The 24,010-nt window shown below is 43.2% G+C and overlaps 6 protein-coding genes and 1 long non-coding RNA gene across 8 annotated transcripts in view; 3 read left to right on the top strand and 4 right to left on the bottom strand.

The window, feature by feature from the left end:
- The window catches only part of LOC122622903, a 28,683-nt gene extending 22,087 nt beyond the window's left edge, over positions 1-6,596 (bottom strand). The window contains exon 1 of the mRNA XM_043801589.1: positions 6,309-6,596. The gene's annotated coding sequence lies outside the window, so the exon portion shown is untranslated. The remainder of the gene's footprint in view (positions 1-6,308) is intronic.
- A 2,465-nt stretch (positions 6,597-9,061) lies between these two features.
- On the bottom strand, positions 9,062-10,383 carry LOC122626539. The gene is made up of 3 exons (XR_006326712.1): positions 10,321-10,383; positions 9,966-10,215; positions 9,062-9,906 (listed from the first exon to the last, which is right to left on the bottom strand). It is a non-coding gene; the product is annotated as an uncharacterized LOC122626539 (long non-coding RNA).
- Positions 10,384-10,711: 328 nt separating this feature from the next.
- LOC122626093 (protein ovarian tumor locus) lies at positions 10,712-12,573 on the top strand. The gene is made up of 2 exons (XM_043806218.1): positions 10,712-10,852; positions 10,906-12,573. The coding sequence occupies exons 1-2, from the start codon at positions 10,807-10,809 to the stop codon at positions 12,471-12,473; spliced, it is 1,614 nt and encodes a 537-aa protein (XP_043662153.1). The 5' UTR covers positions 10,712-10,806; the 3' UTR covers positions 12,474-12,573.
- A 135-nt stretch (positions 12,574-12,708) lies between these two features.
- LOC122626425 (early boundary activity protein 3) lies at positions 12,709-14,313 on the bottom strand. Its single transcript, XM_043806682.1, has one exon. It carries the CDS (start codon positions 13,894-13,896, stop codon positions 12,757-12,759), a length of 1,140 nt encoding a protein of 379 aa, XP_043662617.1. The 5' UTR covers positions 13,897-14,313; the 3' UTR covers positions 12,709-12,756.
- Positions 14,314-14,334: 21 nt separating this feature from the next.
- Positions 14,335-18,928, bottom strand: LOC122626424. Its single transcript, XM_043806681.1, is given in 4 exon segments — positions 14,335-15,191; positions 15,194-17,065; positions 18,553-18,629; positions 18,685-18,928. Coding segments are annotated over 4 exon segments (2,817 nt in total). The 5' UTR covers positions 18,783-18,928; the 3' UTR covers positions 14,335-14,421.
- On the top strand, positions 17,203-18,371 carry LOC122626582 (early boundary activity protein 1). Its single transcript, XM_043806897.1, has 2 exons — positions 17,203-17,214; positions 17,265-18,371. The coding sequence occupies exons 1-2, from the start codon at positions 17,203-17,205 to the stop codon at positions 18,369-18,371; spliced, it is 1,119 nt and encodes a 372-aa protein (XP_043662832.1).
- A 71-nt stretch (positions 18,929-18,999) lies between the features above and the next one.
- On the top strand, positions 19,000-21,373 carry LOC122626426 (E3 ubiquitin-protein ligase RFWD3-like). 2 transcript variants are annotated; one of them, XM_043806684.1, is made up of 4 exons: positions 19,000-19,886; positions 19,951-20,280; positions 20,337-20,986; positions 21,048-21,373. In XM_043806684.1, exons 1-2 carry the CDS (start codon positions 19,115-19,117, stop codon positions 19,956-19,958), a joined length of 780 nt encoding a protein of 259 aa, XP_043662619.1. In that variant the 5' UTR covers positions 19,000-19,114; the 3' UTR covers positions 19,959-20,280; positions 20,337-20,986; positions 21,048-21,373. The 2 variants fall into 2 exon arrangements, with proteins under 2 accessions (XP_043662619.1, XP_043662618.1); XM_043806683.1 differs by having other exon boundaries at positions 19,951-20,284.
- The last annotated feature ends 2,637 nt before the right edge of the window (positions 21,374-24,010 follow it).

Raw genomic sequence — 24,010 nt, 5'->3', positions numbered from 1 at the left:
ATGGGAAAAATAATTTAAAATTGGTAAATTGTGGAAATAGTAAATAAGTACACAACATGAAGCACTCCAAGCTTCATAGCTTGGCCAAAAACGCTCACATTTGTACAAGAAAAACTTTTTTTGCACCTACTTGCCAATACTAACGATCCCTATAACTTTTTGTATAATAAATGAAATGTTATTTTTGGATCAGTTTTTTCACTTTTTTATAAGGGGTACCATCATCAAATTTTGTCAATAATGCCAAAAAATTAAAATCGCCAAATTCGAATGCCAATCGATTTGGGGCTAAAATACAAGCTCAACGAGGCATAACATTCAGCATTTGGACAATTATTTCAAGTGTTACGATACAAAATCGGGATAATTTAATGTGATGAATTGGAAAATACGAAAAACTCCTGTTTAATAGAATTTCGGTAGCTGACAAAAGGATTTGATTGAATATGAAAAACCCAAATATCTTTTATGACGAATGAATATAGTTGTTCACACCCATTCAGGTATGAAAAAAGGTGCATGGCCGATGATAAATTGCAAGCCGGATGATCATGATTAAGCAATTAATAAATTCAATGGCGGCTGTCAAGAGCCGGACTCAAATTGAATAGCCCCTGCGAAACGGTCATCATGGTCTGGGCCACACTTTCCCGAGCTCTTGACTCTCGCCCTTCAGCCGGGAATTACTCAACATAAAGTTAAAGTGCCATAAAAATGCCAGGGCGCATAATACCGCACTCACACAGTGGCTGCAAAACACTCACATGCTCCCATTTACACACATGAACGGGCACTGGGTTTTCCTTTTCAGGTCCTTTGCTCAAAATAAAGGATAAGGCTGAGGCGGAAATTTCAGAACGATTTTTCCCCACATTTTTTTTATTATTTTGTGGTGCCTCAAGAATAAAGAATACTTTTTCGCCGGCCATGGGCACATTGCAGCAGCGGAAAAAGGCTGAAAAAATGCGGAAGCTTTTCTCTCTGACTCTTAAGCAAACTTGTATTTTTGTATTCAAACGATGATCTCTACTTATTTAAATAATACCCACAGGATTTTATTCATGTCGTGGAATGTTTTGCATGCTTAGTAGCTGCATTTCTTTAGCATTTTTTAAGCGAATTCCAAAGATATAAACAAGTAGATATGCAAGTTAAACAGCGACTGCGTTTATTACACTGATTTAAAAGAGATTGTGGCTTTTTCTAAAATTTATTTTTGCCAATTTATGTAGCTTGTCTAATTGATTAAAAACATAATTGCGAACAGCTGACACAGAAAAAATAATCAATCTGCAAACAATATTTCAACATTTAACTTATGTGATTAAAATAATGAAATGATTTAAAGGCTAATGGATTGAACAGCGTATATGTGGGATCAATAATTTCATTGAAAATAAATCTATATCTATCAATGCCTCGCTGAACAAATTGCTGTTTATATTATATATGAGGTACACACAGTACTACGACTTTGAAATAGTCCTGTTTGGCTGTGGCCAAATATAGAAAACACTTTTCATTACATTTGTATCCGCCCTCGGGGCAGCCGCAAACGTTCGCAATCATAATCCACGAACGACACATTGGGGCGCATTTAAACTGATTTCATATTGGATCAGCGAGTGTTTTCGTTCGCCTGTCTGCCTGTGTGTGTGTGTGCCTGTGTTACTGGGTGAGTATCTGTGTGTATGCCACCAATACCAGCGCAATTCGGGAGGAAATTCGTTTGCCGTATGTCTTGGCACGCACGCAGGAAAATTCAAGCCGTCGACGATTGCGTTTGGGCGATATTATAATGAATTTGTCGTGCATACTCCTACATATTCCCCAATGCGTGACACAAAAAAAAAAAAGGAAAAACAGACACAATGTGCCACGCCCACTCCATTCGAGGGCGATCTGGCTTAGTTCCGAGGAGATAAGCAGCTAAGTGACTTTGTCCCGACATCATGGCCCATGGGCCGTTGACGGTTTGGTTTCGGTTTCGGTTTCAGTTTTGGTATTCGAAATCGTGCGCATGAAATAAATACGTATACGAATTCTCGATGGTGTTGCGGATGATGTTGTTGGTAGATATAAATTGAATTAAAGTGAAATCGGTCGCCGCTGGCCGTAATGGATTAATGAAAACGTAGCCAGGCGTCAGAATAAAATATGAGCCATCCAAATTGAGTTATCAGCATAAATCAAAGGCGGTATTTGTAAGCACATTATGATTAAGCTCTGCCCGTCTGACCCGACTTGTGAATTACTGTGGATGGAGGTCGCTAATGGGTAAGTAAATGCAGCAGCAGCAGCCGCCTTTGCAGCTGAAAAGTTTAGAACACAAATTCTTTTTTAATTAAATTCAAGTGACGACCGCTCCTGCATGTCAAACGCGAGGAGAAAGGCGGAAACTTCCGCCTTTGAGCGAGTCATTTTCAAAGAAATTCGCAAGTTATTCATGGCAACTTTGGGGCCGGGGCAAAAACTTGAGTTGAGTGATATGTTACCAAAGAGTTGACGCTGGGCCAGGCCAAAAAAAAACCCATAATCCTCTCTGGTTTACGGCCAAGGTCAATGGGTTTGCTGCAATCCAGAGCTTTTAACCAAGAAGAGTTTCTGGCAAAGGACTTTTAGCTGAAAAAAAACGGAGCAATCAATGGCAGTTGATTACCATTTGTGGAGTTCGGACAACTCACTTGCCGATGAATCAAGTTAATGAACTAAGTGAATTGGAAAAGTTTTCAACTTTCCCAGTTCGGCTTAAGGACACGAGTATTTGACGTTATCCTTGACGTTTTGACTTAACTTGGGCTTAAAACTCAATGTGCAAGTAACTTTAATGTGTATTTAACTTGAATTACAAAGTAAAATTTATCTTTAGCGTAATAATATCCTGAACTTCATTTCAAAGTTTGCCGAAAGTCTAAAGTGCTCTTTCTGTTGAGTTCATCATAATGGAGTAATTAGCTCGTTGCACTTGTTTAATTAAAACTTTAAACTTGTCGAGCATGCCGTGCTCATATTGAGATACAAATCGGCATGTTTTTTAACCAACCTCCATTAAACCCACTATGTGGGCTTAGAAAATTCAGTATTCGTCATAAAAAACCGCTTAGGCCAACATGTTTTAGCGCTTTTCATAAGTTGTCACGTGCAACTTCCGCTGCGACACCTTTGATAGCTTCGATGAGGGGTATTTAGTTTAATGTATTGCCATAAATTTAATGCATACCCAAATGGCACTTTAAGTCAAAATCCAACGCAATGGCGGTCAATCCCGGGCAATTTTGAAATGGCGCTTAAATCCGCTTTTACGACCCCGCTGGCAATGTGAACTTAAGACTGCGGACTAAAGATCATCCCTCTTGGCCGTGGAGAAATCTTTTGCCAATTTATTTAAGGCTAATACTTTCATGAATGAAATTGCGTTGCATGCATATCTAATGTGGCTTTGAAAATGGGTTTGAAAATTTATTAAATCTAATTGCACTGCAATGTGCAATCGTGGCAAACTGTCATCTGTCACGGAAATTGAAGTGTTTGCGCACAAAATCAGGGACATTCTCAAGCGAGTGCGACTCCTTGGCAGTAACCCCATTACCACTAAGTGCCATTGCAGAGGGCCACAAAAAATTACCTGGCTACCAGGTGGAGAAAGCGGATACAGGTGCGCACTGTGGCGTGTTAACGCATAGATTCTGAGGTTTATTTCGATTTACTGTCTGAATGCAATCAATCTTACGAAGCCATCGAGCGAGCCTATGAAAACAAACATTTAAAATATATACAGCAAACCAATCACAACATCCGCCACTTAAGACTTTAAATAAATGTTATGTGGCTGCTCTGTGTATTAAACTTAAATAAATTGCTGAAATTTGTATCAAATTCCGTTGACTTGCCAGCTATTTAATGATAAGTTGCCATTGCTCCTTAAAATTCTCACTATCTTGTTACGATTACACTTATTTTGTTGAAATACACTTTTGTGTAGGTGTTTCTATAAGAAACTTTTGTCAAAAATAAAACATAAATCATACATTGAGGTTTAGAAAGCGGATAATAGGTTAATCCTTCACCTATTTTTGGCACACTTTGAGCGTGTGTAGCCCATGGTGCTTCACGGCTTGTGTTTGCATTTGCATTTCATTAAAACACAGGCAGGTAAACAAGTTGCCGCCCATGGCACTCACTCACTCACTCACTCAGGTCGGTTCAACCTCAACCTCAGCGTGAACCTCTGAGCGAGTACGCCGTACCCGCGACTACGGCGGATGGCGATGATGATGACGATGGCGAGGACGAGGACGAGGATGAGGACGAGACCGAGGAGGAGGACTACGGATGGTGGAAGCAGTGGGCTGTTGTTTCAGCTTTCAGCTGCTGGCATTGAGGGGCAAATGACAGTGGGGCCTCCGAGTGATAGACTCAAAGAGCAAACGGGGGGCGTGGCAGGGGAGTGCACTGCAATTGCAGACGAGTGGATTGCAAGGCGGCCACTGATTGCACGCGGAACGTGACACGCCCTCGGGCATTACAATATAGTAAGTATACGCCCGGTGTGTTTCAATTAGTTTGCGCTGCGGCCGAATAAACACGTTAAAAGTGCGTGTAAACAAAAGCGGGGAGGAGGGCATGAGAATGCCCGGAGATAATGACGCCATGTCCGTGGGCAAACAATAAAAGCGTCGCCCAAATTAGGCGGCCCTATCAGACGGACCTGACCACATTATTCGGCCCGGCAAACAGGCAAACAAGCAACCTGTCACTTGTCACTGGCGACCCCGGGTTTTATTTTTATTATACCCGTTACTCGTAGAGTAAAAGGGTATACTAGATTCGTTGAAAAGTATGTAACAGGCAGAAGGAAGCGTTGCCGACCATATAAAGTATATATATTCTTGATCAGGATCAATAGCCGAGTCGATCTGGCCATGTCCGTCTGTCCGTCCGTCTGTCCGTCCGTCCGTCTGTCCGTCTGTCTGTCCGTATGAACGTCGAGATCTTAGGAACTACAAAAGGTAGAAAGTTGAGATTAAGCATACTGACTCCTGAGACATAGACGCAGCGCAAGTTTGTCGATTCATGTTGCCACGCCCACTCTAACGCCACAAACCGCCAAAACTGCCACGCCCACACTTTTGAAAATGTTTTGATATTTTTCATTTTTGTATTAGTCTTATAAATGTCTAACGATTTGCCAAAAACTTTTTGCCACGCCCACTCTAACGCCCACAAACCGCCCAAAGCTGCTACGCCCAAACTTTTGAAAATGTTTTGATATTTTTTCATTTTTTTATTTGTCTTATAAATTTCTATCGATTTCCTAAAAAACTTTTTGCCACGTCCACTCTAGCGCCCACAAACCGCCAAAAACTGTCAGTGCTGAAGACTCCTTCGCACTTTCACTAGCTGAGTAACGGGTATCAGATAGTCGGGGAACTCGACTATAGCGTTCTCTCTTGTTTTTTTATTACAACTTTCCTCCGGGACTTGGGACAACGGAAAGGCCGGGCATCTGGTCCGATAATTTTCTTTGTTTTCCGGCAAATGTTTTCATTTTTTATCCGCTATTCTTTCGCCTATTTTATCACGTTTGGCGTCTCCTTTGGTTTTTTTGTCGGTCCCCTGTTTACTTTTCACGCACGTCCACGAGCTCCTCGGAAACCCAGACAGGTAGCAATATGCAAATCAAACAGAGAGCAAATGGCGTTGACAAACGTCGCAAAAAACGTGTATGGCAGCGGGAGGAGGAAAATGGGGAATGGAAAATCCATCGGCACAGAGTTCACGTGCATCCCAAGTGCCTCGGGGAAATTCGAGCGGCACCAGAAAGTAAGAACTTCCCTAATGCAATCCGCCCCGAACTCCGGCTTATGACGGCTCGAAAGTCGAACTACGTGGCGACTCGATTTGCCCCTGGTGAAATTTAAATACGTCACTCTGCCGATCCGATTTGAACTTATTTCATTTGCATTTATTTACTCGAATTTCTTCGGTGCTGTGCCCCTTACTTGTCTTCTATTTCGCATTGATATTTTATTGAATCTAATTGATTGGGTTAAGTGAAATAAGGGGCTTTTGTGTTTGGAAATTTAAATGTTTCAAATTCAGTTATGTTTCTTAAGCAAAGGCAGATTTTAGTGTAATCCCTAATCTTAGTTGAATGCAGAAATTGTTGTGAAATTAGGTTCCTACACACTTCACTTGAACAGAAAATAATCACAGATTTCATAAATCTTGAAATGGTATAATTTAGTTAACACTTTATTACCAACTCTATTTAACTTTAAAGCTTCTTGGCAGCTACTCATGCTTACATCGAAGTTCCTTTCCAGTTGAGTGTCGACTATTCACATACTGATCGAGCAACGCCGATTGCCCAGTTCAATTATTGACACATTATCTGCTACCCAGCTCAGCACGCACTAAAGCCGCAGTACTGACCACCGACCATTATTGACTCGCTACTCAATGCAGGCAGTGGCAGTGGCAGAAACAGTGGCACAGACCGTATCGCGTATACGCCATGTGGCTCGAATCTAAAACCAAACGCAGCTCGCAACTTGACATGCGCACGTCTTTTTGGCCGCGTGCTCTCGCCTCGACGTCTGTTGTGGGACTGAAAGCCAGAATGCTGGCCAGAAGCTGCGGCTGTTGGCCAACTGAAGGCGTTAACATGCACTCGACAGCAACAGCTGCTCTGTTAACTGGTTTTGAGCGCTCTTCTGGCCATTCATTCATAATTGTTTTGAGTGGAATTGTGTGTTGGCCTGATGTTTATTTCCCCTTTCGGGAATACAGAGAAAAACGCTGTGCGTCCTTAGATAAAGAAATTGCATTTATAAAATCTGCTTAGTATTTTATCAACGTATCGATTCATAAATATTTTCCACATCAAAAGGAGCATTCAAATTGGCCGAAATTCGGATAAATTGAGATCATAAAAACCCTTGGCTTATGAACTGGAAAGGCTATGCAAAACTGGCTATGGTTATGTGGCTGATATTGTTATGTTTTTCTCTCGCTGTGCCAGATTGTTTTTCGTTGGCAGGACGGAAAATCAATTTGGCTAAGCCGAATGCGACGCTGGGGAGCAACTGAGTTAGCGTCATTCCTGCCACGTGCCTCGCAAATGTTAATGAGCCTGCGTGCCACTTCCACTTGCACAGCCTTTATTTTTATTTTTATTATGGCCCACTACGATTTCTATGAATACATGGCCTTACGCACTTATACTATATATGCAAAAACAAAAAAAGGAAAAAAAAGGGAAATGTTGACCTTTCCCGTGCTGTCAATGCTGCTGGCCAGAAAAGCATAACAAACAAATGCGCGTGAAATGTCAAAATCACTGTCTGCCAGGAGAACAAAAAACACAGTAAAAAAATACAAAAAAAGAGGGAAAAGGGAAGACCAGTGGAAAATGGTAAAAGGAAGTGGAAACTGCGGAAGAAAGATGACGACGCATAAGCGAAAAACAAGCAAAATGCTGGGGGCGAGGCAATCAAGAAAAATTTCTCTAGCAAATGGCATGGCAAATACGAGCAGCAGCCACAACCGCAGCAAATTCAAGTGGTTGCAAGTGGTTCGAGGATTGTGGGGCACGGGCTGGGACACGAGTTGATGATGAGGTGGTGGCCCATAAACACAAACACATGCTACCCACCAGTGGTCTTAACAAGGCTCCAGTGAATTATAAAATATAAATGCTCCAACGAGTCGGACTCTGTGATACCCGATATGTGGCGGCTATCACTGCAATCAAAGAGTTTTCGTTTGCCTTTTACTTCAAATATTATCTAATAAATATGGAAATTTCATGCATTTTACTTAATATGTACTATTTCAGGTAAGCGGGTTTAAACTAAACCAAAGTAAAGCCCACACCAGCCAGGCAAATAAACCAAAAACATAGATTGAGCCAACGAAAGTGTGTAGATGCACTTTAAAAGTGAATAAAATAAGTTATTGATAGTAAGCTCGACGAGTTCTTTAACTGAACTCCATTCAAGTGCTGGCTGTATTTCTTAAACTGCAGCTCCCGCAGTTTTTGGCCAAGAACAGAATGTTCTACATGCTTTTTATCCAGTGCCTGTTTTTTTTTTCGAACAGCAATCGCTGAGGAGCAAGTAGAGCGCTGGTAGCTTGTGTGCGGTTTTGTTTGGCTCCCGTTTTATCGTGTGGCCATCAGTTTTGTGTGAGCTGAGCATCGGGCCAGGAAGCTAGATACCAAATGCTTGGGGCTTAGAGCAACAAACTCGGAATTAGCCGCAAGTATTACACCTCCCGCTGTGCCACATGTGGCAAGAGAAATGGCTGCAACTTTTTGTAGCCACAATATGTCAATTTGTCAACATACCCGCCACACAGCAACCGAAATGAGAAAACCTTCTGGCGGAAAAATAATGCACAGCCTTTGCGGTCGTTGTCATTAAGCGCAACTTTTTAATTAGTTAAAGTTTATCGTCAAATTTGCATGCACAAAACTTTCGCCGGGGCAACGCTGCGTATGCTTAACATGTTCCTTACATAGCAACTGAATTGCATTGCTGAATTGTGTGGCGTAATCAATGGCATTTCCATTGAAAGGATAAAAACACAGAAGTTAGCAGAGCTTACTCGCCTGAAATAACAATGATTTAAAAAGCAGTAGCAGCAGACTTAAAGGCTGTCACAAGCAAATTATTTTCGCCACTGGAGTGCATCATTAAAAGGGGATCAATTCACGCAAGAGCGCATAACAATGCAGCCAACGAAATCTTTCTGTTTCAGCCAAAGTCAAAGTCAGCCTTGGATTTCGGCCATAAGTCGCAATTAATTGCCTGCATTTCGGTTACTTAAGGCAATTCCGGTTCCCAAAGAGCTTTGCATTTATATGGGAGAGACACTTGGCCTTATGTGCTAACTCACAGCACATATATAACTATAGTACAGCTGGATCTGAAAATGTAAATGCGATGCAGGCGACAGAAGTGCGCTCCACTGCGCTCCCTCTTCATTTTAGTTTCGGGGTTCTATTTTATTTCATTTTATTTGGTTTTTTTTTCCCGCTTCAGAACACTAATGAGCATTTAAGCTTGCGGCTTGGCCTGAATTTTGTTTTTTATTTTTCTACTACAGCCACTGCTGTTGCATTTGCATAAATTTAATTTCCAAAATGGTGCGGAGTTGGATATAAAGTTGTTCTTTTAATTTAATTGATTTGCATTTTAATTTGATTTGAATTTCAACAAGTTCAACAAAGAAGGCAATCATTTTTGCTGCAGTATGGGATTTCATCCAATTTCATTTCGGACAAACAAATCCCCCAGTGTTTTCTTTTTGATTTTCCGATTAGTTTTTCATTGATTTATGGGCCATGTTTTATTGAACTAAAAGTGCACACTTTAATCGCGCCAAAAATGTTTGGGCTCCCTTCGTTTCGCCAACTTTTGCTTTTGTTTTTCTCTGCCACTCGTCTGTTTGTTTGTATCTCATTCTGGGCCATTTAACGCGTATACGCAATGTGTGCTGGAATTTCTTGCTGGCCGCAAACGGAAGCGCTAAAGCAAACATAAAAACAAACAGCACTCCTAATCGTGTGTATAAATGTTTATGCTCGTGTGTTGGCATAGTTTTATGTCTCAATTGAAGCGCTGGCCGGTCAAATAAAAATAATCAGCAAGTCAATATCCCAATGGGGAGCGGAAGAAACCCCTAAATCTTTGTCTATTTCCGTAGACTTCATTATCGAGATAGTCTTACTCTCACATTTCCACAATTTTCCCCACATTTCTGTGGTGATGATGAAGTGGCTGGGTTGGCGGAATTAATCCCATGAATGATCCATGATTGCCAAGTAATGGAAAAGCGCTTAGGTAATTGTGGGGCATCGCACATGGTAGGCGTTTTGGTGGAAATTGATGGCGACACGTGCTGAAATCGAATTATACAAACATAATTTACTCGATTATTTCTATCTATCAATTAATTACCAGCCTGAGGTGGTGTGTCAAATGCGTTTGAATTTATCGAATGCCATTGCTGCATTTTTAAGCCGTATGCATCCAAATGTTTATGCAGTTATTTATGTTCCATTCTTTTGCTTCTGCTTTATTGCCCCACGTGAAAGCATAATAAATCAATGCTTAGATACACTATCATTTAAACTTTATGTGCCACATTTTGAAGTTTATGGGATTTTAAATGGTATTCATGCATGGTATAATGCAAATTCACTATTTTCTGAAACAAAAAGTCATACTTAAATAGTTAAGGTACGATACAAAGGTTTATATGCATATATTTATATGTATATATTAATATTATTATTATAATTAATATGTTTACATTGATCCTATTAGTAATTATGAAGATTTGGTTTATAAGTTTTGCGTGTTTCCTTTCCACGGTGCTGCCACGTTGCTTAAATTTTGCATTTCCTCACTTAGTCACTTTGATATTTAAATTCCCGGATAATAGCGTTTTCACACATGAGCTCAAAGGGAAGAGCGCATAGCTGATAATTCCATAATACAAAAAGATACATGTAAAATTATGACTAGAATAACACGAATTTGCATTGTTTGCAATTCTACTTTTAGAGTAGCTGTTGTTTAACCCAGCACTTACACATATTGGGATTCTACTTATTGAAAGCAAATTAGGTTCCCAATTCCGGCGTTCCACTTCTTACCGTTTAATGGAAGTGCAGAATTCCACCATCTGGCAACGCCCCACTCAATGCGTGGCTTTCTTTCAAATTTCTCTTATTAGTTAAAACGATTTGATTTTACGTTTATTTTCGAGTCCAGTTATTAAATATTTTATTAAACAATGATGTCCGAAACATTGCAGCGATCAGTTTCCATTGGCAGTAAAAGTAGGTCAGCGATTTTCATCTTACACAATTACCATGACCAAATCTTCCCACAGAGGCATCAGATCCAATAGACCAGTTTCTGGAACATCATTGTCTCTTCCGGAAGCATATATTAATGGACGCCTCATGTTTGTTTCGCGTGATCGCCGAGCAGGTGTACGACACCCAGATGCTTCACTACGAAGTGAGGATGGAGTGCGTGCGCTTCATGTTCGGGCGCTCGAGAGGCTTCCGGCGATTTGTGGGTGGGGACTTCGACGAGTACCTGTGGCGGCTGGGCAAGACCAAGACGGCAGGCACCATGCTGGAGCTGGGTGCCCTGTGCCACCTGTACCGCCGGAATGTCATCATCTACGAACCCTTCAATCTGGGCCGACTGGTCACCTACAGCAAGGAGTACCAGGAGAACTTACGCATCTTTGTTAACCGTCAGGGTCACTTTGACTCCGTGCTGACCATGCAGGACGTCGATATGGCCGCCGTTTGCCAGGCCGTGGCCTTCAAGATGTTATACAAGCACTTGTTCCGCATCCCGGATGTTAATCTTGCTGTGGAATGGATGCTGCATCCAGAGACCTTTAAATGTGGCATGGACTTTGAGTTCGACGCGCGCGGCAATGTCATCCGTTTGCTGTGCCGCAACGGACGGAGCTTTAAGCTGGATCGCCCCAAGGGCACCCTTTGCTTGCTTGAAAACTACAAGTTGTGCCCGTTTCATAATCCCAGGCTCGCGTTGGACAGGCAGTCCCGAGACATGTCCTGCATGCTGGTCCTTCTGCAGCAGAACAAGCATCCCTTCTGCTATGTGGCAGCCAAGTCAATGGATCCCTATATGTTTCGCAACGTGGAGCTGACTAGCCTGATTGAAAGCCGTCGCGAAGCGAAGCAATGGGATATTTACAACGGCGACTACAACTTCAAGGTTGGAGCCAAGTGCCAGGTGGAGTTGGATACCAATAGACGCGATCTGCTCAGCACTTGTTACATACAATCGATCAATAGGAATAAATCCGCTTGTCAAGTGTTCATCGAGGAGCAGGGAAAACTGGTAAACGTGCCCTACGATAACCTACATCCACTGCCGCCAGATGAATTCAAATCCTGGGATCTTGCGCGCAAGCGGCGACCCAAGCAACCTCGACTACCCCATATGAGCCGAATGAAGAGGCAGTTTTTTCGATGGCGAAACACATCCCGTCCACAGTCACGTCGTTCAAGTCCACGTCAATACTTCAAAACGAGAGAACACAGTTCCGAAACCAGATTGCAAAATGCCTCAAATAAACCGTCTCCGCCGAACCAGTCGGTACAGGAATTCGGTACTGACCAGAAGCCTGCTACGGCTCCCCCAATCAATCAGCTCCCCATGCCACCACCAATGGCCATTCCTCGTCCGGTTTTCCTACCATCACCACCCCGTCTTTTCGGGCCTCCTAGTTGGATGCCACCCATCCGGCCGTTGATGCCCAATCATCTGATGATTCGTCCACCGGGGCCACTCGTTTTTGTCCAACCACCACATGTTGGTCCGCCGCCTGGCATGATGCCGATTCCATTCCTTGTACACAACTCACCATCGGTGTTTGATACTGGTTATGCCCCCCATCCGCCTGCCACATAGCTCAACCCACTTTTATAAATTTTTTCATTTTTTTTTACAAGAATGTCAATTTAAAACCTTATGATTAACATGTTTAACATGTCAAAAAATAAAAAGTGTTTATACCCACAGAAATATTAATTCGCTTATCAGTTGCAGATCTTTGCATATTTATTCAGTTTTCCTTAATAAAAAGTTTACAATTTGTATTTAATTCTAGCCTAATAACATTTACCATTTAAGTTTTGAACTTCGAACCTAACTTAGTGTACTACATGTAATGAAAATGCGATGTGTTTGCCAACTAATGAAGTTCGTCGCCGGATGTGGCCTCCACTCCCGATCGCACCTCTCCGGACAAACGACTCTGCAGATTCTTGTTGATATTGTCTACCATGTCGAAGGCATCTATGATCAACTGCGCCTCGCCCTGGGCCTTTTCGCTCATCTGCTCCAGACTTTTGCGCAGCTCCTTGTGCTCTCCAGTGGAGTCCCGCTGCTCCGCCTTCTGGTACAAACTGGTTCGCGAGAAGAGGGCGCTGGATGTCATGTGATCGGGGTGTTTGTCCAGCTCATCGGGCAGTGGAAAGTCAATATCGAACGGGAATCTTTGTAACTCCTCGTACTTCGCATCCTGGGCGTCTTTTTCCTGGCCATAGCTGATGACTACCGCTTGGAGGACGATGTCGCTGCCAGGCAGTTGCATGTAGGCAATCACATCCTTAAAGAGATTCTCTTTCCGCCACACGGTTTGTCTGTATTGCACCACCTGGTACACCACCATCTCCGGTTCGGGACTGTACTGCACCAGCATCCAAGTGTCATCATTCATGGCCTCCGGTTCAGTTGCCAAACTATCATCGAAGGCGAGATCGAAGCTTCGCGCTTTCAGGTGCAGTAGGATCTTTTCCATGTAATCACGGCTTTCGTAGGCGTACAAGACATGGGCAATGCAACCGGGAGCCAGGCTCACCAGAGGATTACCCTTCAGCTCGGGCTTGGTGCTCAGCCACATCACATTGTTTGGGGAGACAAGTTTCTGGATTAGGCGCTCGCCCGCCTTTTCATTCTCGGTGTACTGGACCAACAGTTGTTGGGCACTGGCTTCATCCCTCTCCTCCTTGCTCATGGAAAGCAATGCTGCATCCACCAGGCGCCTCTCATCCGCAGCCAGTATAAGTTTCGCCTCCAACACCATTCCATTGACTCGGAACTCTACGAAACGGGTCATGTACTTGTCGGATACATCTGACTCCAGGAGTTCCATCGAATGGAGAACGCAGAGACGTCGCCGACCATTTGGTTTTCCGTCCTTCATCAGGCCGTCATCCACTTCGGCCAGGAACCAGGATAGCCTAGTCGCTGCCACTGGCCCATTGGCGCTCACAACGGCTCCACTGTTCGCGGAGTCATCCAATCCACTGTCGTTGCTGATGTTGCTCATGATGGCGGATGTTTTTTAAATGGACAAAAAGTTCTTTAAAACTTTATTATATATTAGAGAAGCTATGATTGGCTTGGCTTAGTTTCCTTTCGAATTGTCTTGTTTAGATGTCTTGATTGGTGAAGCGTTCTTGGCAAACTGATGAACTCTTCCTGGCTGCAAGTTATTTTATAGTAGTAAAAGGGTATAGTTCAATGGTTCTACCTGCCATAAACTGCATTATTTTATCTAGGCTTTCATAACGTCTGACATCTGCCAGCGGAAAGGGATTAAAACGTGGTTCAGCTCAAACTGGGATTGTTCTAATTGTGTTTTACCTGCTAAGGTTGCTGATTGAGCGGATTTTCCCAATACGCAGCTGCTAAGTGGCCATAAATGCGAGTTGATACTTTGCTATATATCTCTATTACCTAGTTTAGTAAGTTAAACTAAGGAAAGTATTTAATAAAGTCTTAAAATGTATTTTCAAACAAAATTCTATAAAAAGTTCGTATACAAATTTGAAATGATCATTGTTTTCACAAGCTAAAATGGATTATGGTTATCAAAGACGTATGATGAATCGTCATCTTCTGGAACTTCATTATCCTCGCCTGAAATTATGCGTAGGAACAAGCTGGATGTCTTGACCACATCGCTCGAATCCTTTGTATTAAAAATGTGATTACTGACATCACTTTGCATGTAAGCCAAGCTACCAGTGACTGCTCCTATTCCAGATAGCCCTCGATTTTTGCCAAGATGATGCAAACTCGGGCCATCTACTGATGACTTCTTGGCCAATTTGAGGGCGTTGGTCAGGGAGAAGAAGCGACCCGCTTGTCCAGCAGGGAGACCCAGCACACGAGTGCAAAACTCGACGACTCTTTCCTTGTCGACACATCCATCTGGTACAATCTCACCGCCGCGCTCCCGTGGGCAAAATGCGTCCAGACTAGTGCCCAGCGGGCAGTCCCTGGGATCGTGCTCCCTGCGCTTGTCCAGCTCACAGAACGTGTGAATGTCCTCGAATACTCCAAGGCCGATCGCTTGGTTGATGGCCTTTCCATTGCCCAGAATACAGCCCAGATCGTTTCCGGTAGCCATCTCACGCACCTTGATGTGGTAGACATTTTCCTCTTGACGCAGTATGGTCAGCACCACGTCTTCGAAGGCCCTCGATCCAATCAGCCAAAATAGGTCGTCCAACAAGGAGTCCAGAATGGGCAGATTGCCATCGCCACAGAATTGGCATCTACGTGGCGGTGGATCCCTCCGCTCGTTGTTCCTTATAATTTCACTTAGTGTAGACTTTCTTCTAGTTGACAGGACTCCCTATGCCCGTTCACATTCAAGTCCATATCCGACATCTTAAGGTCCGATTGCATTGCAGTGGATTTAACATTGCGATGAGCTTTCGAGCAATTGCAGCTGGACATCGGTTTGGTGCCCAAAATGGTTTCCTTCTCTGAGATGGTCACTTTTTTGGGTCTGTCCTCCTCCATGCTGTTGGATCTCGTAAACATATTGATAAATTCCGCCAGTAAACGATCGAATGAGAAGGACTCAGATTCTGCCTTCTGCGCATCAACCTTATTTTTATTTTTACACGACTTGGATTTGGTGAAAAGACTAATAAGCTGCTCGATCAAGGATTTGTATACTTCCTTCTCTACAGTTGGATTTGATTGTCTGGAACACTTTGCTTCCAAGCAAGATGTGGAAGAAACTTTTCGTGCACCCAGGGAATCGGCTTTGGGTTTTTTAACTAATTCAACAAATTCATCCAGTAAGTCTTCTACCCTTTGTTCCATATCAATTTGTCTCGTAGAATCTGCACAGCAAGCGGATGTTGGTCTTTCAATTTGTTTAGTTTCTGAAACATTTCTAGACTTGTCACAAATTGTTTCTTCACTTTTAGTTTTAGCAAAAACCCGATTGAACTTTTGCAGAATGTTTTCAGTATCTTTTAAGCACTGGTTAGCATTTGAGATTTGGTTATATTTCTGAGATATTTCATTTCCATTCTCCTTATAACACCTTGGATTATTCTTTCTGGAATTTCCATTACTTTCTTCACTGCGATGTGGATATTTATTTGATTTCTGTGTCTCTTGTACAGTTTCTGGCTTCATAAATATTTGAATAAATTCTTTGGATTGGGTATTGCATTCGCAACGAGCGGTTTCTGTTTTCTGGGCACCCCGATCAAATGTTTCCGGTTTTCTTGGCAATTCTAATTTCTCGCAACGAACTATATCTTTTTTCTGGGATGCCTGGTCAAAAGTTTCGGGGTTTCTTGGCCATTTGCGTTCCTCCTGGGATGCCTGGTCACGTGCTTCAGGTTTTCTTGGCAATTTGCGTTCCTCCTGGGATGCCTGGTCACGTGTTTCAGGTTTTCTCGGAAGTTCCCGTTCCTCCGGCTGAACCTGAAATATGGTTCTACAATCAGTGGGCTTGCATTCCTGTGCCTTCCATGATTTCACAGAGCCTTGCAGATCCCTAAGAGAACGCTCCTGTCTCTTCAAAATTATTTCCAGTTCCTGTACTCTATCGAGGATTCGTGAACAGGTCGAAGGACCTGACGGCCCATCGCTTGAGCTATTTGATTGTGACCCAAGAGGATTTTCGTATTGTGTCTGCTTATCTTCTTTTCGAGTACTGACTAATGCGTTATCAGTTCTAATTTGATGGACGTTTGCTGTAAAATCGGAAGATATGAGAGTACCTCCTTTTACTACGATTAGTGGGCGCTTAAAAAAACATTTTCGCAACGAAGAATTCGATTTTGTAGCTTTTTCGTCTTCATGCTTAGTCTTAGAATGTTGAGTTTTCAATGTAACCCTGTCAGTATTTGGTTCTTCATATTCCGTTTGCGTTTGTATGCTGCTTCTGTTCTTAGATAATTCTGGAATCGATTGTGTCTCGGCATCTTGCATGTCAAGCATCGGTTGGGTTGATGCATCTTGGTCGAAAATGCAATCCTCATTGGGATCCGTTTGGAAGCCGGTTTGAGTGCCTATGTCCTCGGTAGAAACGGTTTGGTTTGATTTCGAGTCGCTGGCAGGCGACTGGTGCTTTAAGCCAGCGGGTTTCGAGCGTTCCGAGGTGGAACGACAGCTGCACGCTGCTCCGGCAGGTAGGCGATTCAAAGACGACCCGCTGGCCATGAAATCCGCCGTGGAAGCATCTGCAACATTATAAAGGGTAATAAAAGGATTAATCAGTACTTCAAAAAAGAAAACTACCTGAAATGATTCGCTTTGGTATATAAGGCGTTGACTTATTAGCAGCAATTCAGTTTGCAAGTGGACAACAAGCAGCACAATGGTGAGTTCAGTGGAAGCAAAGGCAAAACATTTTAGAATAAAATATATGTTTCCTCGTAGATTAACCGCCGCCAGCGTTTAGAATTCGCCCTGACCCTATTGCCCTACGATCCGGAGACAGTTCAGTTGTCGGAGACGCAGAAAAAGGTGGAGGAGATCATCGCCCGCCTGCGTACGGATGACTCCCTTACGGAGGAGGAGAGCGATGACTGCAAGGTGCGGCGCATTCAAGAAGCAAATGAGTTTGCCGATACCGCCATGCGCCACATTGAAATGTCCGACAATGGTAAGCTGAGCACTCTGGAAACTCTGACACTGGCTGCTGAGAAACTGCTAAGGACACAGCGATCGCCACGGGACGGGGTTGTGCCGGATCAGGATTTCGATGACATGGTGCAGGATGTGGAGAACTCGCAGCTGATGAAGAACACTATACAGGCCGTGAATGAGGCACGTGTGAAGCTTCTGCAGCAATGGGAGCGCAGTAAGCGCAAGGCTCTCGACCTTCTGACCATCGAGATCGAGAAGGTGCAGGAAATGGATCAGGAGCAAGAGCAGGAGCAGGCTCATGAGCAGGACCAGGACCAGGAGCAGAGTTCAGAGCCCTTTGATGTGTTTCGCGATGGAACCGACGAGCACAACACCTCGACGCCAAAAACAAACGACGAAGATCTTGGTTTGGACGATGACGATGAGGACTATGTGCCCGGTGGAGAGGAGCCAATGGGAAACAAGAGGAAGCGTATCAAGAAACCGGTGACCTCCACTCCAAACGCCAAACGGCGGTGTCCTGGTTTCGAATTCGATCTGGACGGCGAATCGCCGATGGTGATGATCGGTCCCAATGGCACCGAAATATCCCGCGTTAGCCTGAGCGCCATCAACTGGGACATGACCGGACCCTCGATCACCAGGAAGCTGCTCTGCGAGATCTTCGACCGGGACACACTGGCCCATCATACGCTCTCCGGGAAACCATCGCCGGCATTCAGGGACTGCGCTCGTCCCAGCAAACAGCAGCTAGATCCGCTCAAGGTGGCCGATCTGGTCTATCTGATGACCAACAGCCTGGACATGACTCCACGGGAGGTGCGCACCGCCATCACCACCAAATGTGCGGATGAGAACAAGATGCTGCGCTCGCGAATGCAGCGCAAATCGAAGTAGGGAGATTCCCATGGATCCCCAAGAGATTCCACTTCGATTTAGAGTTGTATTTGAATAATTCATAGTGTAATCCCCGATAGTAGTTCCATTTACAATTTTAACTGATTCTACAGTATACTAAGTCCCGGCACAGCCGATAAAAGCCAGTGCACCAATTGAATAAAGAAACCCATTTTCTTACCCAACACGTCAGTGGACTTGAAGTTGATGCGGTTCAGGGAGTACTCGCTTTTGGACTTCCTTGGGAAATCGTCGCATCTGGAATTGCAGATTGTAGAATTGGAGAAACCATTAGAGGAAGTTTCACTTTTACCTTGATAATATCATCATTAGGCCTTTATATTGATGTATATGCCTAATTTGCTGTGCTGCCAAGCTCGCTTTTCCGATTTCTTTGTTCGTGGCACTCATTGGTCAGTGAATATAACGAATAATTTGGACTGTGCAAAAGAAAGGGTTTCTGATTGCCTAAAATGTACATAATCTGTTCCTAGAATTTTTAAACAAGTTTTACATTTCGTTGTTCCATGTGGCAACACTGGTAGGAAAAAGCTATCTTACACACTGCATCGCATTTCAATAAAGTTGTGTTCACACTTCTGTCACTTTTAACCAAGCAGCAAAAAACTTCAGAATCATCGATTGTTTTCCCCAAGAAAAACTAATCGTACATTTGACATCTGTTAATCGCTTCATTTGAGACTTTGTAAATAAATAATATTGCTTAAAATAACTGGAAAACAATGGAGGAGGATGCTAGTGCACTGGATTCCATGCTGCTTGAAGAAGAAACCTCCATGCCTACGCCACTGGATTCCATGCTGCTTGAAGAAGAACCCTACATGCCTCCGCCACGCAAAGGAATAGATAGAATGAGACGCGCCGAATTGATCGCAGAAGTTCGTCACGAGCGCGTTAGATGCCAGGCGATGACGAAGCGGAAGGATGAGATAAAGGCCGCCCTGGTAACGGCCAACAGGCTGGTGGTGGACACCAAACGGCAATTGAGGGAGCAGCAGAGTCTTGTCCAGCTGACCATAACGCAGAATGACGAACTGACGCAGGAGAGGGACGCGCTGCTGCAGCAGCTTCAACAGGAGGTTGCCAAGAACGAAGCACTGCGTCAACAAGCGCTGGAACAAGATATTTCCAAGGATGCCATCGTTAGTTGCATCCTACAGGAGCAAGTCGAGCAAATGTCCTCTTTCAATGATACCATCAGAAAGTTTGACAAGGTGGCCACTGACCTAGAGCAGATTCGGGAGAGTAATAATTGTCCCATTTGCATTTCACCTTGGACGGCGGAGGGAGTCCACCGGATCGTTTCTCTAAAGTGCGGCCATCTGTTCGGGGAAAGCTGCGTCCGCATGCACCTGGGTTGCTCGGCTGATTGCCCCTGTTGCAAGCAAAGCGCGCAGGTCAAGGATCTGCGCTACCTCTTTGGCATCCCAGTCCTTTACGCAGCTCCATCTCAAAACCTACAGAATGGTGCTGCGGAAGGGGAAGTACCCAATGGTATATCATAGCCTCCTGTAGTCTATTTCTTAACTATTCATATTATTCAAATCCTTATTTTCAGAGCGCTGACTTTATTGGCAATTGCAGAACAAACACCTATTTTGTAAACCATTTAAAGTTCAAATGCACATTTTTATACGAAAGACCACTATCAGCAGACTGGGGTTTGTGCGGCCTGCCATCGAGACACAGTGTGTTATTTATTTTGCCCATCGAGCAGTCAATACAGTTCGGAATATTCAGGACCATTTTTCACACATGCACCCAAGACGTTGAAATTGATGAGTAATTCTCACAGCCCCAGGCGTTTGTGTTGGAAAATAAATGGAATAATCAATTTTCGGTTGTCGCTCTGGCCAAAAGCGTGTCAATGTTTTCACCATTTCTTTACGTATGTATGTAAATATTTGATTTTTTTCTTCTGATGTTCCACATTTTGATATGCAGATGCCGACTGATTTAAATATATTTATGTGTTACACCACACCATGATTCTGAATAGAGAGGCTACGTTTTTGGACCACGAACCGCAAGGACAGTGGCTGAAGTAAACTTTGTTTTTCGAATTTGCGCCGGGGAAATTGTATAAAAATGTGATTCCCAAACATTTCATCGCAACGAAGGACGGGAATTGGAATAGGCGACCCAAAAGTATAATAAATAAACTCGGTAGCAGTTCCTTGGAGCGTTCATCAAAGCAAAATTGATATCAATCATACGCACACAACCGCTCACACAATGGTATCTGCGTCTATGTGATGGCAAATTGAAACATTATATAAAATACTAGCCTGGCCAGCCCACAAACTACCCACTCGGCAAATTGGCCTTAAAAATAAAACGCCATCAACGACGAGGCCGACGAAAGAAAAACGTATCAAATTTAAAGGAATTTCCAAGTTATTTGTAGCCGAAGCCCGTTCGTTGCGCAAGGGAACTGAAAAAAGAACGAATACACTTTGTGGATTTTTCTTTTCGACTTCAACTTTAAAGCTGAAGAAGCAAAACAAAGGCAGCAAACTGAAAACAAAGCCGCCGCGGCCAGGCGTGACATTGCTGGAAATGTATGCGGCGGAAAATGAAGTCATTACTCCAAGGTAAGTCCCTGTCGAAGAGTGCCCCTCAGCCCGAGCCAAAAATCAAAGTCACACTCCCCAGATCCCGGAACCTTGGCTCTGCCGTTTACCCTTTTCGGTAAACCCTAGTTTTTCCCGGGCTTTCCGCATTCCCCAACGTGTCAACGGCAGTCGTGCGACGCCATCTCCGTGCCACAGCCACGCATCGCATCCTTTGGATGTCCTGCTCCTCTGACGATGACTACACCCAACCACTGTGTCGCACAATAAAAGAAGCAATAAGGAACACAAGTAACGATGGTAGAAGAACGCAAGTAGACACTTGAATACCCTGCCTGATAGTATACAAATTGTTATTGTTAGTTTTTATGTTAGTTTCGTTAGTTTAGTGGATACTACCAGTTATTTATGTAGGTTAAGAAATTTTCGACAAGATTAAAAGGATAGTTAAGTTACCCCAATAGTTAAGAGTGTGGGAAAGGTCACAGGATTACCTCCCCCTGGACCACCAACCGCCTTCGATTTCACTCAACCCAACCAAGCTGACAGTGACATTTACACTTCAGCTGCTGCTTTGCTTAAATTTCTTGCAGATGATGAATGAGTGTACGCAACGTTGACGCCTGTTGTGCTCGGTTAAGTCAAAGTTTTTCAGCATTTAGCTCATTAAGCATACAATAGTTATTGTTGCCATTGGCTTGTCAAAACAGTGGGAGATAGTGATTAAGGGCGAAACTCCGTGATGGTACTCAGAGTCTGTTTATAAACTGCGGCAACTATTACTTTGGGTTTAAGCCAGAATGGGAAACTTTAACCAGTCTAGATTCAATTTGTGCTCTCTTTACTGAGAGCAGCTAAAGATTGCCTTTTCCTCAATTAGCTGGTTCTTTATTTTCGAGAGAGGCCGCCAAATGAAAATTTTAATAATGCAAATGCTTTGTTGTAGCCGCACTGCTCTTGTGGCTTGTTGCATGCACCTAGTAACTGCAGTATGTACACTGGGACAAATTAATGTCAATTCCGAAATAAATCAAATTAGGATAACAATTTCTTCCCAGGTGGATCGTTCATAATAGCTTTCCTCTAACAAGTTCCTCTAACCTGTTTTGTTCGTATCTTTTTACATTAGTTTAACTGACTGTATGGATGTTGTTTGCAGTGTACCTCCTGTTCCTCTGCCTTTGGCAATGTGCCATCATCGGCTTGTCGCTTTCAGTTATTTTAGCGTCGACGGTGCCTGCTCCTTTACACAACAATGCCCCCAAAAACCGACCGACAACGAGCGCCGAGTTAATTGAATTGTGTTTACTCTATGGGACCAGGACGTAGTCGCCCCGTCGGTTGGGCTCCGTGTTATTTTGGGACTCCCCTGTTTTTTTTTGCCGTGTAGTCGCGGAGGAAAGTCATTCCAGGCGACTAACATGCCAGCAAGTCAACTTTTCCATTTGAATCCATCGCTGAGTGGCAGTTGTGTTAAATATTGCGCAAAATGCTCAGGATATGGCTTAAGCTGCATTCTGGTAAGGAAAATGCCAACAAGGTACATATTCGATTTGCAAACTCCCAAAGGCTCATTAAAAAGTTGGTGTAGTTTCGGCATAAAATAAAAGAGATGGTGCATTAGGTTCACACGGTTTGTGTAAAATAATTACAACTTATAGAAGCGTTAAATTTGTTTTTAAAATGTATATAAAAATATTAAATATATACATATATGCAAACCAATATAACCAGCGACTTTAAATTATTTTAAATACACAACATTTCTCGGCATAAACCATTGTGTAAATTGCGCCAAAGTTTTGAGTAGATTTTGTGAATAATAAATACGCACAAAGCACAAAGTTGGCCGGTAATTGTAAAGATAATTAGCGTAATTAGTGGACAGGTAAGCTGTTGTCCTCCAAAATCAGATCAGCTGCCCCGGCAAAAGACTAACTAATCCTCATTGGAGTGGAGTGTGGGGCGAACAATGCTGGTTTCAATTACGGCATTTTATGATGTTCATGGCTGCGAATGTAACGCTTTCGCAGTTCGCTAATGCGTCAAGTGGCCGCAGGACATTTCCCCGCCAGGACAAAGTAATTTTGAGCTCGTGCGAAATGCCAAAGTTTCGCCAAGCGCGCATTGCGCCGATAAAAAGTTTCGATTATAATAGAAATTTTGTGGATGTTGGCCCAACGGGAAATGAGAAATGCTTGGTTTCAGGGCATGCTACATTTAATTTCAAAAGCCAAGGGGTTTTGTTCGAAATTACTATTTAACAGCACAAAGATGCTGGTGTAATACAAAAGTTTTGCGCACATATTTAGATTTAATCGCAGACAATATGCAGGCGGAAAACATTGATACTAATAATAATATACTAAGATTTTGTTATAAAACGCAAACGTACCCTCTGTTAACTAACATCACTCATACGCCACGTGCTCGCATAACAGCCAGCTCCACAGAGCCACGTTAACATCACTCAGGGCCAATCAAATTTTTCTCTGAGGCCTCAAATGTCTTTGCTGTCGTCTTCACTCTATATGACAAACAAGCGCTTTATAGCGTCACTGCATTGTTAGAAAACAAAGTTCATTTGCTGCTTGGCTTTGTCTGCAAATGGAACGTGTTCATTAAGTTAACTACGCTTTTACTCGCAGCCAGGAACAATAAAAAATAGTTCAGAATACTTTGTGGACCTTTGATTTATGGCAATACAATTGCGCTGAGCCACCGACAGGCGAATGTCGACAATTTGCTCGCTGCTGTAAACTAAAGCTCGATGGCAATTGGAGATGGGTTCTTCCAGGGAGCTATGTGTAGTTTCGCCCCCACATGGAAACCCATTAACGGCAGCGCTACTCAACATAATGACAAAACTTTTACACGTGCAGCGGACAAAGTTTGGGCAATCATTTTAATTTTTACGATCTTCTGATGGCGGCACAAAAATGAAACCAAAGCTCAGGCTCCTAAATAATAATATCTCTGAAATGGGTCAAACAACAGATATTCCTTTGGTTTAAATCAAGTAATAGTTAGTTATCTAAAATATAT

This window comes from Drosophila teissieri, chromosome 2L (assembly GCF_016746235.2).
Source record: "Drosophila teissieri strain GT53w chromosome 2L, Prin_Dtei_1.1, whole genome shotgun sequence".
In the NCBI taxonomy this organism is placed as follows: domain Eukaryota; kingdom Metazoa; phylum Arthropoda; class Insecta; order Diptera; family Drosophilidae; genus Drosophila; species Drosophila teissieri.
The sequence above is the reverse complement of the archived record's forward strand: the minus strand, read 5'-3'. Positions and strand labels throughout refer to the sequence as shown.